This window comes from Petaurus breviceps, unplaced genomic scaffold (assembly GCF_028583685.1).
Source record: "Petaurus breviceps papuanus isolate PSGF00001 unplaced genomic scaffold, PetGlider_PUasm1.0 91133, whole genome shotgun sequence".
In the NCBI taxonomy this organism is placed as follows: Eukaryota; Metazoa; Chordata; class Mammalia; order Diprotodontia; family Petauridae; genus Petaurus; species Petaurus breviceps.
In genome coordinates this window covers 71,767,813-71,784,847 of record NW_027187419.1, presented here as the reverse complement: position 1 = coordinate 71,784,847, position 17,035 = coordinate 71,767,813, and the positions used below count along the sequence as shown (strand labels likewise).

Sequence of the window (17,035 nt, the reverse complement as noted above, 5' to 3'; positions counted from 1 at the left end):
CAGTAGTCTTACCACAATGTGATGAGGGCCTGAACTCTATGGCACTAGCTGTGGAAAGGGAAAAGAAGGGTCATATCTGAAAGTGAGAGCAAGACAGAAAAAAAAAAAAAAGAATCGTCACTCATAGTAATCAATTGGATGTTGGGGCAAATATGGAGGAACCAAAAGTGATCTCATTGAATGATACTGATAAAATTGGATGCAACCATATTGGTTTTATCCCTCTTCATGACTGCCACAGATTTCCCTGTTTGGGAACCTTCAGCCAAGGATGGTTGATACTTGCTTATATAAAGCACTGATTCCTTATTATACACCTTATTAGAAGGAACCATATTTTCCAGATAAATAACATGTCTGCAGGAGATTACTAACAATTCTATGTGAGGAAATAACTATAACTCATAATTTTGCCCAGATAAGCCTACTGGCAAATGGAGAAGTTAACTAAGATTCAAATTATGAATGCATTTATGAAATCAAAATTCATCCTTTTCATCAGGGATAAATATCTACCTTTGAAGTAAGTGTTGAAAATGTTTCTATCTCCATCTTACAGATGGGGAAACTGAGACTCAGAGAAGCTAAATGACTAGCTCTGTCACCCTGGGCAAGTCACTGAGCCTCTCAGCCTCAGTTTCCTTATCTGTAAAATAGGGATAATAAAGGTTGCTTTGACAATTAAATGAGATGATGTGTATTTAAAGGGTGACATAAATTCAGGCTGTTATTATTTAGAGTATGGTCACAACTAATCAGTGCTGGAGCCAAGACTCCATCATATACATTTATTAGCATATCAGAGGCACTCAGTAGTTTATTCCCATGGATTCGTTCCTAGTTGAATAGCCTCTGTTAAAATATCATTAATCCCTCCTGCATTCTCCGAATTCCCCCATAGTGTGCAAACAATGAATTCAAATGGGGTCCCTTATATAATGTATCATAATAATAGGAGATAGGCTGTGAAATCAGCAAGAAGGATTTAAAATCAAAAGAGTTTTCTGACTATAAGATTTTGTCAGAGAAATTAGATCACTGAAGTTGATTATGGAATATCTTTTTCACAAGGTCTTAAATTGAGGCTAGACACCTTTTGTTCTTAAAAGACATAAATGAGAATTAACATGGTACAATGGAGAGAGAACTGAATTTGGGGTGAGGAAAATGAGTTCAAAATCCCAGCCCACACACTCACTAGCTTTGTCATTCTGGGAAGGCCACTTAGTTTGAGCCTCAGTTTCAACATCTATAAAATGAGAGAGTTGAACTAACGACCTCCGAGGTCCTTTCCAAAGATGTATGAGTCTGTTTTTTAAAATTTAGTGATGCAAAGGGAAGAAATCACCCATAGAAGCAACTCGGAAATCTACTCATCTAAACCAGAGTTAGACTGATCTGTTGTATAAACAAAGCCTGAATCTGTTCAGCGGCAGGGCACTGGAGCATACCAGTCATTCCCAATAGATGGGAGCCAGAATGATGTGCTGAGAAGGTTACTTGGAGAGGCTCTTACATTAGAGAAATGACGGTTTTCATTGATTTCTGGGTTTTGAGATCAATTTTGTATTTCATACACATGCACTTGGAGCCATATACGTTTGTTATTAGAAACTGTGTAATACTACAAAAAAAAAGAGCAAGAAGTAGTTTTAAAATCATTTTGAGAATTATATCTGAAAATGAAATCATAAAGACAGTAAAGCCAGATTAATGTTGTAGCAGTTGTGGAAACCAGTGGGGCCACAGAGATATTTCTAAGAGTGTTGTTTTGGGTTTTGTTGGGTTTTTTTTTTTTTTATGTGAAGACAACACCAGGGTTGACTTTTCCTAACATCTTGTGCTTTATATTTCAAAGATCACTGTTTGCTTCTGTAGAAGAAAATCTTTTTTTTTTCTAATCTCATTTTGCATTTTTCTGAGAATTTTTCCTTCTCTCTCCCTTTTTATTTCCTTTCAGGATGATGGCCTCCCTGAGAATGAACATCAGCTGTCAGTAGCTGGAAAGATAAAGAAGCATTTCAACACAGGCCCCAAGCCCAACAGCACAGCAGCCGGGGTTTCTGTCATAGCAGTAAGCATCTGAAATACACAACTTTAACATTTTAAAAGGAGCCTGAGAGACAGGCTCTCCTATGGAGACTACTCCGCCAGTAGACATCAGATTGGGTCATTTCTTTAGACAGCTCTAGCACTTAATGCAACAGAGGAGATTCTGGTTTCTGAGATGTATTGGATACTTTTGCAGATGATTTTTCCCTGTGAGGCACATCATTATCCAACACCTCCAGGGTGTCCTGTAGTATACAGCCATTTTAAAATTCATTTTTTAGCAAAAAAATTATCCTCCACACTGGACTTTCCACCAAGATAAGCTTTTTGGCCGGAAATTAGTTCATGATGTCCTTCTCCCAAGATCCAAGGGGGTGAGGAGGAAACTGAGTGAGAGGACATTGCAGGGAGAAACTAGAAAACTAGAAAAAAGTGAAAAAACTCACTAGAGTTAGTTGTACCAGGCATAAATGTAGACTGAAATCCAGTAGAATGTTTGTGCAGTCAAATTTTTGATGAAAAAAATTCAAATGCTGTGAACACCAAAAGGAGTCCCAATGGCTTATTGCTGCTTATGAATTGTCATTCTTATGGTTCAAACTCTTTTAGCGTTTACCATTTTTGAATGCTGCCATGCAAGAATTTTTTTTTCCTTTTGCATACTTTTAGATATACATGACACGCAATTTGATAGCAGCTCTAGGCAAAGATTAAATTGGACAGAGAAATGAGGAAACTTCATACTTGCTTGTGTCACATTCTACTATAAATATAGTCAAGACCCAAATTATTGGAATTTCTAACATTTCCTATTTAAAAAAAAAACTTTCTAAATTTCAATGGCACATTCAGTATGAAAATAAACACTGATGTGTTTTTCCTTTTCTGGGATGATAGATAGAAAAGAAGCTGATAGCATGATATATTAAGTTTGAGAGTATGCGTGCTTCTGAGCAGTGCCCATTTTCATAAGAGCAAGCCTGAGTAATCTTAAATATATCTCTGGGTGTTTTTAACTTTTAAAAATTCTCCTTCATCTTCAGTACAGTGGTTGAGCATGAGATAAAGTTAAAGAAAACGAAATACCACACTAAACATGAGTCTTCCCACAGCTGATTGCTACTCAGTGTTGGTTCCAAGCTTCCATCAGTTGCAGATGGCACATATGTACACTTTCTCATCCTGTTCCCACTTTCATGTTTCTCAGCTCAACCCCTTCCATGGTGGGTTAAATCAGCATGAAGTAAACTTAACTCAAGGACTAAATCTGGCTCATAAGGGCTAACTGGTTGTACTGAAGAAATGCATACTCCTCAAGTGTTACAAGGATTTCAAATTTCAAGCCGTGCTTCTTTACCTTTTCATTTTAGCTTTTCATAAAAAAAAAAATTGCCTTACTGCAGAAGCAAATTATCCCTCTTGTTTTCCGTGCTCCTCAGCTTTCTGTCTTTACTTAGTATTGTCAATATATTTTTAAAATAATTGTAAAACAATATCCATACATTTTGCATAACCATTGTTCATTTGAAATGCAAGCCTATTTATTCCAAACTGATTGATTCCAAAATTTTTCTTTTGATATGGGCCATCAGCTCATTTTTCCACGATGAATACTATTCCACTGCTCTTTCAAAGGAATTTCAGCTTCTAGAAATGATGCTTTTTGTTGCCTGTTATTTTCTTTTGGTTTCTTTTCTGTTTTGTTCAGTTTCTTGGTTAAACCTTCCTCAGTTGTTCACAGTAGTAATGGCAGTTTTGTAATGTCTAAAGATACCAGTATATCTTTTCCATGGACAGACAAAGAACTAATAAGGGTGGGATGGGAACTTCCATTTTTGGTTGAATCTGGAGAAATTCTGGACTCTTACCCAGAGAGATTTGCTAAGCCTCCATATAAGCAGAGTATAAAGACAACACAGGTTTACTATAAAAGAATCCTGGGTGTGCTGATATAATTTTTCCAAATATTGTAAGACTAGTGTGAATATAGTTAAATACCAATTTATCAGTTCATCAATAAATACTCAAGATTATAAACAGCTCCAAAAGGAAAAGTGCAAATAGGTTGAGCAATGATGAGTAAGTTAAAACAGTTTTAAATTATGCATTATTATTATTATAACTTTAAACTTCTTTCAAAATAATTTTCTACTAGCATCTATAAATTAGTAGAAGTCCTTTGGAGAAAATCAATTTAATATTTTTAAAAGTATATTATAGAGTATTGGTGTAAAGCTCCATGGCTATTTTTAAGAAAAACAGAATACCTGACAGAACTCATTATTTATATGCAATTCTATAAGTCATTTAGCCATGTCTGTACAATGAGTGCTAATAGTGAGTATATCATATATACTTCTATCTTCCCATACATATATACAAATGATAATGTATATTTCAGAGTAGGTGTAGACAACATGACTCAGATTGGAAAAACTTTTTTCTGGGGTAGCATTGGGCAAGCCAATGAATTCTTTAAACCAGCTTTCCCCGTTGTTTTTTTTTTTAAAGAAGTTACCCTACACCTCAGAGACTGGCATAAGGAAAAAGTATCCTAAAGATGAAATATTGTCCAACTAAAAGCATAATTTAAAAGGGGCAAAAATTTATCCAATCCCCCTCTCATTTATTTAGCAACCATTGTGTGCAAGGTGCTGTGTTTAGTCCTGGAAAGAAGCATAATATAATTGGAGGATAGAATATATGTCTTTTGTAGTGGCTATTTAGTAAATCCCATTTGATAATGAATTTATAATATATTTTGTTTCGTTTGCCCTTGGAAATGGATGTGGGGAGGTGTGGACTTTTTATTTCATTAGTGTGATTCCCCATGCCCTCCACCAACAGGAGATGCAGCTCATTTGTAACTTATAGTTTTAGACAGCTTCTTGGGACACTGAAAATCTAAGGGACTCAACAAAGTATTGTCCGTGGCAGAACTTGAACCCAGCTCTTACTCCAAGGCCAGCCCCATATCCATTGTACCATGCTGGTCTCACAATTTAATTATTAATCTAGCTAAATGCTGAGAAGTTCCCTCCACTCAATATTAACTTCTTTTTATTAATTTTTCCATGGATTTCAGCTTAAAGATATTCATTCAAAATGTACCAAGTAACTTTCCTTTCCAAAAAGGAATGTCTAGTTTGGCATAGCCTTTTCCCTGACACTTATTGATTGCCAACATATTTTTAATAAAATTTCCAGTATCATTGTATTGGTTTTCTACAGATTATACAACTTAGTCCTAAGTATCTTCAACCCGTATTTCTCAGAAATTATTACTCTAACTTTTTAAAGTTTCAGTAGGAAAAGACAGCATTCTTAGGTGATTATTGGTTGAGAGAGAGAGAGAGAGAGAGGGAGACAGAGACAGAGTTGAGGTAATGTGGACAGAACCAGGGATGGTGAAGCCCTTTGCTAATAATGCCACATGGTTGAGGACTATGTCATTATTTTGCATTTCCAGCACCTTGCACATAGTTCACAGTAAATAATCACTGAATTGAATGGGAGGGGTGGAAAAGAATATTCCCTGCCCCCCAAAAAATGAATTGGTGCCTTTAATTTTGACTGGTGCCTCACATCCCTAAATTAAGAAATTTAATTATCATTTCTCTATTTGAAAAAGCTGTTTATAAAACAATAGAAATATTTTTGTACTCTGTGACCATATTTCTTCTGTAAGGCATCAAGAAAAGGGGGACCCAGATTACCTTTGCAATAAATATACTTTTAGTATTCAAGGAAGTCATTCATTTCATGAGCACAGTTAATTAGGTATTCAGGTTTCCCCACTGTTAGTCTTTCTTGTTTGTGGTGTTAAATTCTTGTTGGTGGTTTTTTTGTTTGTTTGTTTGTTTCCTTCATTATTAAGACCAAAGAAAAGACTAATTCTGTGAGTTTCAATTGTATGAAATTCATGCTTTTGGCTTGGGGAGCAGTGGCCCAGACTGAGGCCCATAGGAACCAGGTAGCACATTTCTGAGAGGAGAAGCTGCCCTGACAGCTTCAGGTCAGCCAATGACTCCGGGGAACCGCTGGCTGCCCTTCCTCATGGCTGCCATTTTCTGCCTCCCGGTCCAGACGCCATTGTCTGGAAAAGGGACTCTCACTGCCTTCCCAAGGAGTTAAGCTGTGGCAGAGCAAAACAAAAGACCAGGGAGGGGGAAACAAAGGATTATTAAAATGCAATCTGGGGACGCAGACTAGAATTGGAGATGACATTTTAACAGTGGACTTTTCTTGGGCTAAGGGAGGAGAGGCCGCAGGCTTTATTAGATTTGCTGAGCTTGGTGGAGGACCTATGACAAAGCTGTCTCTTTCAATTTATCCTTCCTCTGTTACTGCTGTTTATCATCTTAACCTCTAATCTCCATAGTACCTAAAAGAAAAATTTTGAATTTTGCTTATGCAAATAGGATAGTTCAGGCTAATTGAACAAACCTCTACTAATCAGCGAAAACGGTGCCTCCAATACAGGGGAGAAAGGCTGCAATATCCCTTGGTCCCCTCTGTGGGCTCACATTTGTGCCTCAGTTGGCCAGTAGATGGCAATAAAGAACCAGCTCTCCCCCTCGCTACAAGCTATGAAATGTCTGATACACGCCCTCATTTTCCCAACAGGAAGTATCCTTTGAAATTTTCTAAATGAAACAAAGTGTACTTTAAAAAAAAAATTAAGCTTAAATCTTACACTTGTACCGTGGACACTAGGTAAAATGTAATTTATAGTCAGCATGCTGAAGGTCCACAATGGTATTACTAGCACTGGTATCTAAGCATATTTTAAAAAATATCTTTGTGAATTTCTAGTTGGAAACTGTCATAAGCATTGCACCAATACTACATTTTAAATAAAGCATGCAGGAGCTTTTCTCTAAGGAAAAGAAAGGGAAGCTATTGCCTCCTCTGTGGGGAGGAGAGAACAGAGCCAGAATATTTTTGTTATGAAATACTTTTTCATTAAAGTGGGTTGTCATTTACTCACTACTAGCCCAGTTGCTAGTCTGTTGTTATTTACTGGAGGATCAATGACTCTTAACAAAAGATAAGCCCCCCAAACAGACTGCTTTAAATATATGCATATGTAGATATAACTTAATGGACAAATGCTTTCATTTCTTTTGTCCCTTTCTGTCACAGGGAAAATGTGGTGAATGTTTTGTGTTGTAACTTTGGACTTGAAACTGTTATTCAGATTCAGGTATAAAGGAGAAGCTGGTAGTCATGGCCAAGTGGCCCTGCTTTTGAAGGTTAATAATGAAAAAAAGGAGAAAAGAAAGAAATTAGAGTTACTATGATTGATGGGGCTCCAAAACCTGATTCTTTTCATCATTTCACATTCCATGATTATGAAATAGTTCCATTTAAAGCCTGGGTGTGTGTGTGTGTGTGTGTGTGTGTGTGTGTGTGTGTGTGTGTGTACGCTGTTAGAGCTGATTTCATTATTAAAGTTCCTCATTTAATTGGAAAATATGATTTTCTATTCTCTGCCCATACTGAAGAGCCTTTGATTTTTAAGTGAGAGTTATGTTATTAGATATTCAAATGAATGCACTATGAGTACCTGTTTTAGGATCTATTTCAATTCATAGTAATTGGTTTCTAATTTATCAGTAGCTATAGAAGAGGTTAGTTTCTTTTTTTTTTTTTGAATTTCAAATGTATAGATTGAGCATGTTAGCCACCTTTCGGATATGAACTATACTAAATATGTACACTAAATGAGGAACGGCTTGGTCTGGAGTCTTGATTCTTTAGCACAATGTCGATCCACTGAGTTGCCCCATTTCTCTCTGCTCAGCTGGACCACGGGTTTACCATCAAGAGATCAGGGTCTTTGGACTACTACCAACAACCAGGAATGTATTGGATAAGGTATGAGATGGTGCAGCTCCAACAGTCAGTGTTTCCATGGCAACGTGCTGGCAGTCTCCATTAACCAGTTCCTTCAGTGGATAAACATGCTTTTGATTTGTTATCCAGTCCATATGCTGCTTTATCAGTTTCATTTTAATCTTGATTGAGATGCCACACCCCCTCATTCCTTTTCTTCACCCATTATTCACACTGACATTGCCAGCTTTCTTTCCATTGCACATGCTCAGTATCAATTTTCCTTCCTGTTAAAAGGACAGTATATTTAGTGTTAACGCCAAAGCATTTTCCCCTCCGTTGCTGGTTAAAGCATCTGTTTGTGATGCTCTTCTGTCATTTAACAAGCGGAGGAACAGGAGTGCCTAAGTCTATCTTCTTCTCTTCTTGTACAAAATGTAGAATTATATACTGTCATTTTAAAGCCATCAAGCACAATCTTTACCGTAGACGGAACAATGCATTTGCACATTTAGTACTTAGAAGCTCCTTAAAGTACAATGAGTTATACGATGCATTGTGTGTGTTGGTAAGCTTGTGTTTTTCAAACCCTCCACGTTTTTTTGTTACCTTTTTTCCTTTTGAAAACCCTCTGTGTAGTAGCTATTGCATGATTTTTATTTGAACATTTTGTAACTGTCAGGGGTTGATTATTTTAGGTGACTTGATCTTTTCAATCAAAGGGGACTTTGGGAGGTATTAACTTAAAAAAAAAAAAACTGGGTTGAGAATTCTACTGAGACAGATATTCTTAGAATCATTTTCTATGCCAGGCAGCTAGCTCTGGCATTTCCTTCAAGGGGCTGTTTGCTATTTATGTTCCTCTAAGTGGTCCATGAGGAGGCTTGGCTTTTGATGGCTTGAGAAACTAAATGAGGATCCCTAGTGAATATCATTCCCCTGCACCTCTTTTTAATGGAAGTGGAAAGATATCCATAAAAATCTATATAATAATATCTAAGTTCAGCATGAAACATTCCACCAGTTTTGTATTTATGACTAGCATCTTCAAGTCTTTGCAGGATTGTCGTAATCTGCCTGACCTCTTTTCACGAATTAGACTACAATAGTCTCACCTAAAAATAGCAGCCCTGCTACGATTACCTCCAAGTGATTACTACCAACTTTCCCTCCAAAATTAAATAGACAGTTTAACACGGGTGCTTCGAAGAACAATAAAAGGCTCTTTTGACAGACAATCAGAAAAACACCCCAGTCCTGCCTACTTCATAATTTAAAGCAAAAGAGACACAATAATCTTTTTTCCATTGGTCTTACAATGAAGGGTTATTTGCCCCTCATGGGCTAATGTGCCCATATGTCAACGCAGTCTTTAGTCAGTGGAGTGAAGTAGCTTAAATGGATGTGAGGAGAGCATTGCTTTAAACCATTTTTGTTTTCTGGTGAATTCATTTGTCAGTTCACTATGCTCCATCCCTATTCCTTTTAACTTTGTACTTGGAAAGATAACATATATGTGTTTAACTGCACCTCATTTTCCCTCAAATACATTAACAACACATAAGAGGAAAAAAAAGCTAATTTAAAAGACAACCACTGTTAGAGGGAGAGAGAGAGAGAGACAGAGCTGGTATATATTTTTATGACCAAGTGTGTAAATAGAAATCTTGCTAGTTCCAGAGAGGGTATAAGCTTCTAGCATCTGAAAGTCAATATTAATAACCAAGTATGGCATGCTGTTTCTAACAGATCCTTAGCATCACCTCAATTTGGGATTGGGAGGAGGGAGATAAAGGGCAGGAAGAAGTCACCCAGGAAATAAATAAATAGTATAATATAGAAGAGGCCATTTGACTAAAATGCTTGTAATGATTTCCATCAGCTGACAAAATGACACATCCTTGAATAATGGGCTAGAGCAGATGGGTGATAATCTCTTTTTTCCACCATACATAAACTGCTCGGTTTTCCAGCTGGGGGCAGTAACAACAATGTTTATAGTTAATGCTGTTCTAAACAGTGCACCCAGTGTGTAAAGCTAAATTGGGAAAATGATGCTAAAAACTCATAGGCAAATATGCTTAATTAGGAAGTTTTATAAGGCTGTTTAGCCACAGAGCAAACGCTGGATGGGAACTGATTGCAAATGCTTGCCTTTTATCTCGATGGAAGTGGGAGCATTTGTCTAACCACCATGGTAGCCAACTTTCTAACATAAACAATCATTACAGTAAGAACATTTTCACTCGGTGATTGTTATGTTTACAAGTGCTCGTGGCTGTTGTAGACTTCTATAAGCAAAACACCAGGGAGTTCATTCCTACTCTTTGATAAACAGCTCACATCACTGCACATGGTGTGCAATCATCTCCTCTGTATGCCCAGAATTTGAATTCTCCCCTCATTTACTTGTTGGTAGATGCAGGGGAGAACCATTTCCCTCTTTTTCTATCTAATCCTACTCCTTAATGGAGCATCTGGCATTGTTTCGTGTTCGAACCTGGGTGAGCCTTAGCTGCAGTATAACTCCTCAAATTAACCCCAGAGACCTTTCTTCGCCCACTCATAGGCTAGACATCACCCCTGGAATGTGATGAGCTTCTTGTCCCATCTCTGGACTTTTGATGTTGAAATTGCCACCATGTTCCATAGCTGTGGAACCATGAGAAGAGGAAACATTTCTATTCTATTACATTTTCCCCTTCCTGAAAATATTCTTCTCTCCAGAGAGAGAGAAGTAGTCACACGCATTTATATATCCCTCAAGTAAAGCTGACACTGTGGCAGGTGGTATAGCCTGGTCATGGAGCGGTATTATAATGTACGGTTTCTTCAGCATGCAGAACAGCAAAAATACTAGAATCCCAGCAACTCAATTAAATAAAGCAAATGCAAAAATAAGACACAGACAGAACCACTAAATAAGATCAAAACGTTGCTGGGAGCTCAGTTGCCAAATAGATCCCCAGCAAAATGTGTGTCTTATATTAGTGGATTATAGTAAAATAAAATTGATGAGGCTGGGCTAGAGCAGTAGTGTGTCTTTTTTGTGAGGCTATTAAATGTTGTCATGCTCTGTTGTTAAAAGATATGGATGGGGTCAAGAAAAAAAAATGCATCTTACCCCGTGCAACTTTTAAAGAGTAGTTCTTGTAAAGCAGCATGACTTTGCAGCTTTACAAAAGAACAGATCTATGGCCAGCTCCGTTGCCAGCTACTGGACATCCAATCCTGACTCACAAAGTTGCAATGAGCTATTTGCTTTGGACTTCTTTAGCTCTTGAGGAAAGGAGCTCCCTGCTGAATGTCAGGGCACTGCTGGAAAGACAGATGCCCCTGCATGAGCACGGGCACTTCCCAATCTCCCTCCCCTGGGACTTAATCTGTGACAGGAAGTTTGGGGCTTTAATCTTGGCTCCCTGGAAAACGGAGATTCGGAAGAGGCTGGTGGGGGCCGCTGCTTTCTAAGGAAGCATTAACTTTCAAAGCCAAATTATGGCTCTAGACAAAGTCTCAAGACAGGGAGAAATGTTTAGTTTTGCAGCTGTGCCTTGACACTGAAGAGCAAGTTATTGGACTGAGATGCCTAAAGGGGTCAGAAGCACCACTTATTGCAACTTACAGGGTCTTGAATGTTCAATAAAAGAAATGCTAGAATGGTGAGACATCTGCATTGCATTTTAACAAATCAAATAGGTTACTTACAATTTTCTAAGAGCCCTTCTTTATAGGGATCCCAGTAATTTGAAGATGTCTTTTTTTTTTTTAATTGTGTGTTGCTAGGGCCAATCAGTTGCCATGGGAATCCAGATCTTAATCCTTTGGGCGTAAGTACTGTGTATATGAAAATACTGTGTTTTTCTCTAAGATTCTTAATCACTATTATTGATTAAAAATTGCCTAGAATCTTCAGTAATTTTCAGCTGTGGATCAAACTTTGCTTTCTTCTCTCAGATTTAAAAGGAAAACGTAAGATTTTTTTCTGATTACTTTTTTTAACATCCACAGAAATAGCTTGTCTAATGGCACAATAGAGCTTGTATCATAAGTGTTCTTGTAGGAAAAAGCTCATCATGTTATCATTATGAAATGATAGTAGCAAATGCCAGAGAACATGTCCATAGAAATTAGAATACTGTCATTTCATTAGAGAACTTTTTGCCTCCTGCTTTTAAGCAAAACCTAGATTTCCCCTGGGGGTACTACATCCCTTGCAACTCTCCAGGGCAGGATACTCCTTGTTCTATTTTACAAGACTTACAGGCAGGAGGAAAGGTTGACATACTTCTCATTCCCTAAAGGCATATTCACACCATTTTCCCCTAAATAGGCTTTTCTCCTTCAAAATTCATGTAATTAATGCACCCTCTCCCCTTCTTTACTGTTCTCATTTGCCAGCCTCTAGGTTAATATATCCCCTTCTTCAATGATGAGCACATGGATAATATTTTCTTTCTACCCTATCCCCTCTCTGTCTCATTCCCTATCATTCTAGAGAATGTAAAACTTATGTTGATGACCATTTTTACTATGCTTACTTTCATAACCACTCACCCTTTTTGATTCAAACAGTCATTATCTCCAACCCACTTTAGCCCCACACCAGCATGTTTATACCTGAGACCTTATCGTCCCTCATAAGCCTCCCTGGAAAATCTAACAGGATTCTGAGCTTTGGGATTTGGTTCTCTGACCAAAACTACTACTTCTACCTCTACCTCATTCATTTCCTTTTCTTCTCTCATAGTAAACCACATGGTTCCTATCTGGAAGGAACCCCACTCTGGTTTCCACTTTACACTCTATTAATTTTTTTTCCTTTTCTTTGATTTTTTATTTTTCAAATGCTTTATTAACTTCTGATTTACATCATTCATTTCCGCCAGATTCTGAGTTACAAATTTTCTCCCCATTTTTCCCCTACCCACCGCCCCAAAATAGCAGTCCCACAGGATATCCCCTCCTCCAATCTGCTCTCTCCCATATTTTCTCCCATACCCCTTTCGACTTTTCCAGTGGATCTCTATGCCCCAGTGTCTGTATATCTTATTTCCCAATTACATGCAAAATAGTATTAATAATAGTATGTATATATATACATATATATATATTTGAGTATTTTATTTTAAAACTTTGAATTCCAGATTCATTCCCTTCCTCCCTTATCACCCACCCTTACTGGGAAGATAAGCAGTTCAGTATAGGTTGTACATGTGTGGCTAATGCAAAACAATAACATAGTAGATATATTGTAAAAGACTGACCTCCCACTTGTTCTATTCTCTACTTTGATCCCGTCCCTTTCAAACAGTGGGTGCTTCCAACTTCCCTTCCCACCAGCCTGCCCTCCCTTCCATCATCCCCCCTCTCATCCCCTTCCCCCCCTACTCTCCTGGAGGGTGAGATACCCTATTTAGTGTATATTTCATTCCCTCCTCAAGCCAAATTCAATGGGAATAAGGTTGACCCATTCCCTTTTGCCTTCCTATTCTTCCCCTCCATTGTAACCATTTTCCCTTGCCTCTTCTATATGAGATAGTTTACCCCATTCTGTCTCTCCCCATCTCCTCTCATTATATTCCTCTCTCACCTCTTAATTTCACCTTTTAAGTATCATCCCTTCCTGTTAAAATGGTCCTGTGCCCTCTATCTATGTATACCTGCAAACATATATACACACATTTACATACATATTTATATGCACATATACCCTCACATATATATATATGTATATATATATATACATATATATATATTTATATTCCCTTCAACTACTGAGAAAAGTTTCATAAGTTGCAATTATTGTTTTTCCATGTAGGAATGTTAATAGTTCAACTTTGATAAGTTCCATATGATTTCTTTTCCCTGTTTACCTTCTCATGCTTCTCTTCTTGTAACTGAATGTCAAATTTTCTATTCAACTCTGGTTTTTTCAGCAAGAATGCTTGAAAGTCCTCTATTCCACTGAATGACCATATTTTCCCCTGAAACATGATACTCAGTTTTGCTGGGTAGGTGATTCTTGGTTTTAATCCCAGCTTCTTTGACCTCTGGAATATCATATACCAAGCCCTTCGATCCTTCAGTGTAGAAGCTGCCAGATCCTGGGTTATCCTGATTGTGTTTCCACAATATTCAAATTGATTCTTCCTGGCTGCTTGTAATATTCTCTCCTTAATCTGGAAATTCCGGAACCTGGCTATAATATTCCTAGGAGTTTTCTTTTTGGGATCTTTTTCAGGAGGTGATGGGTGGATTCTTTCAACCTCTATTTTGCCCTCTGGTTCTAAAACATCGGGGCAGTTTTCTTTGAGAACTTCCTGGAGGATGATTTCTAGGTTCTTACTTTGATCATGGCTTTCAGGTAGTCCAATAATTTTTAAATTATCCCTCCTGGATCTATTTTCCAGGTCAGTGTTTTTTCCCATGAGAAATTTCACATTGCTTTCTATTCTTTCATTTGTTTGGATCTGTTTAACAGCATCTTGATTTCTCATAAAGTCATTAGCTTCCATTTGCTCCAATCTAATTCTGAAGCAATGATTCTCCTCATTGAGCTTTTGAGATTCTTCTTCCATCTGGAAAATTTGGCTTTTTAAGGCATTCTTCTCCTCATTGCCTTTTTGAGCCTCTTTTGCCATTTGAATTAGTCTATTTTTTTAAGGTGTGATTTTCCTCAGTAAGGCTGTTGACTCTCATTTTATAATTTTCTTGCATTGTTCTCATTTCTCTTCTCAATTTTTCCTCCACTTCTCTTATCTGCTTCTTAAGGTCCTCCATGGCCTGTAACCAGCTCATATTTTCCTTTGAAGCTTTTGGTTCAGGAGTTCTGACTTCACTGTCTTCCTCCTGTTCCATGCTTTGCTCCTTTTTGTCCCCAAAATAGGAGTCTAATGTTGGAATCTTCTGAATGCTTTGTTTCCTTTGCCTGGTCATGTTGCCCCTCAGTCACTTGATCCCTGGGCTTTTTGCCACAGTAGGACTCTGCCACCAGACAGGGGAGCTTTTGTCCCAAACGCTGGGGTTTTCTCAGCTGCCGGAGGTATTAGATGGGTGCCCTCTCTGAGGTCTCCACACACTCTGGAAAGCTGGACACACACCCCAGGACCTCCACCCTAGACTGCAATCCAGATCCAAGCAGGTTAAAGCAAGAGCGATTACCCCTCAGACTGGTGCTAGGTCCCCCTACACTCTGCAGGCCAGGAGCTGAAGTTGCCACATGGGGCTGGCTGGCTGTGCCAGTGTCTCAGAGGCTTCTTGCCCTGAGGGCAAAAGCCACAGCACTCCCACTTACTGGGTCCCAAAGTCCAGACTGCACTGACCTTTCACTTTGTCCTTCACATCTATGTGTTGATAATTCTGGAAACGGCCAAAGCTGCTGCTGATCTGGAGTCCCTCTGGCAGGTGGCTGGTCAAGCCCGCCCTGGGGCTAAAGCCTTGGTGTGGGGCTAGGCTTGGCTCCCAGAGTGCTGCGCTGGCTGATTCCTGCTGTCCTGCCAGGCTGTCCTCAGAGGGAGGTTAGCTTCTCTGTGTCATTTTATGGGTTCTGCAGCTCCAAAGTTTGTTTAGAGTCCCTTTTCACATGGATTGGGGAAGGTGGAAGCCGGAGCAACGGGGTGGTCCTGCTTCTACTCTGCCATCTTGACTCCACCCACTCTATTAATTTTTAATCTCACTATCAACTATTCCAGTGATCCATTGGACAACCAGTCTGGAATGGCTCTCCCACTTGTCTTCCTGCCATTCTTTTTTGTTTTGCTTTTTTTTTTTTTTTTGGAGGGCAGTTGGGGTTAAGTAACTTGCCCAAGGTTACATGGCTAGTTTTTTTTGTGTGGGTGTTAAGTGTCTGAGGCCAGAACCGAACTCGGGTCCTCCTGACTCCAGGCCAGTGCTTTACTCACTGGATCACCTAGCTGCCCCCTTTTCCTGCCATTCTTAATCTACTCATCTTTAACCAAGGCAGTTGCCACCATATTATTACTAGTCCAAGCCTACTTCAAGCTACTGAGACTTGCTAGAGAAAGTCATATAAATCAGGCTGATTTCATCCTTTCTAAATTGATGCTGTAGAGCCTCAGCTACTATAAACTATTAGTCAAACAATAAGTATTTATTAAAGTACCTAGTATGTGCAAAGCATTTTAAAAGGTGCTAGAGAGAAAAGTGTAAGGAATGAAGCAATCCCTACTTATAAGGAGCTTACATTTCCAATTCTGATATATCTAGGTATATATAAGTATCAACAGCATAACTATAAACTGAATAAATAAATATATACAAAGTGTTTGGGAAGGCATTAGGAGTTGAGGACATCAGAAAAGGTTTTATGCAGAAAATGGTCCTTTGAGCTATATCTTAAAGGAAGAAAAAGACTCTGAACTAGAGGTTGAGGGGTTGAATTCTAGGCATGTGAAATGGCCAGTGGGGGAGGGGGTTAGGGTAAAAGTTAGATTGGGGCATAGGTGGGGGGTATATTTTTTTTATCCTAGAGGCAATAGAAAGCCCTGGACTTGATTTGAGTAAGGAAGTAACAGGATCAGATCTGTGTTTAAGGAAAATTTGCAATAGTATGTAATGTGGACAGGAGAAGGGAGGAATTTAAGGCAAGGAAACCAATTAGAAGTCTGCTTGAATAATCCAAGTGAGAGGTAATAACCACCTGAACTAAGGTGGTAGCTGTGTAAATGGAGAGAAGAATGATGGAAGGTTGTGAAGGTAAAAACAGCAAGATTTGGCAAACAATTGTACATATGAAGGTCAGAAGAGTAAGGAGTCCAGGAAAATACCAAGGTTACAAACCCAAGAGACTAGAAGAATCATAAGACATTCAGCAGAAATAAAGAGGTTTAGAATAGCAGAGAGTTTGAGGAGGGGGATGTTAATGAGTTGAGTTTTGGACACAATAAGTTTCGAGATATCTGGGACATTCAAGTTGAAATGTCTCATGTGCACTTGTTCCTGTGAAACTAAGTCAGAGGAAAGACTGGGGTCTAGATCAGAGGTGGGGAAACTGTGGCCTCGAAGCCACATGTAGCCCTCTATCTGTGAAATTTGGATTCAGTCAAGGGGCCGCACTTGAGGACCTAGAAGGCCACGTGTGACCTTGAGGCCATGGGTTCCCCACCCTTGGTCTAGATATATAGAT

The 17,035-nt window shown here is 38.6% G+C and overlaps 1 protein-coding gene across 3 annotated transcripts in view; it reads left to right on the top strand.

Annotated features, from left to right (window-relative positions):
• DCLK1 (doublecortin like kinase 1) overlaps window positions 1–17,035 on the top strand; it is a 435,938-nt gene that overhangs the window by 397,482 nt on the left and 21,421 nt on the right. For 2 of the 3 annotated variants that reach the window (XM_069080368.1, XM_069080370.1), the window contains one exon: window positions 1,961–2,074. In XM_069080368.1, coding sequence (XP_068936469.1) covers window positions 1,961–2,074 — 114 coding nt within the window. Of the gene's footprint in view, window positions 1–1,960; window positions 2,075–7,858; window positions 7,933–17,035 lie in introns of all 3 variants that reach the window. The other variant, XM_069080369.1, reaches the window with a different exon arrangement.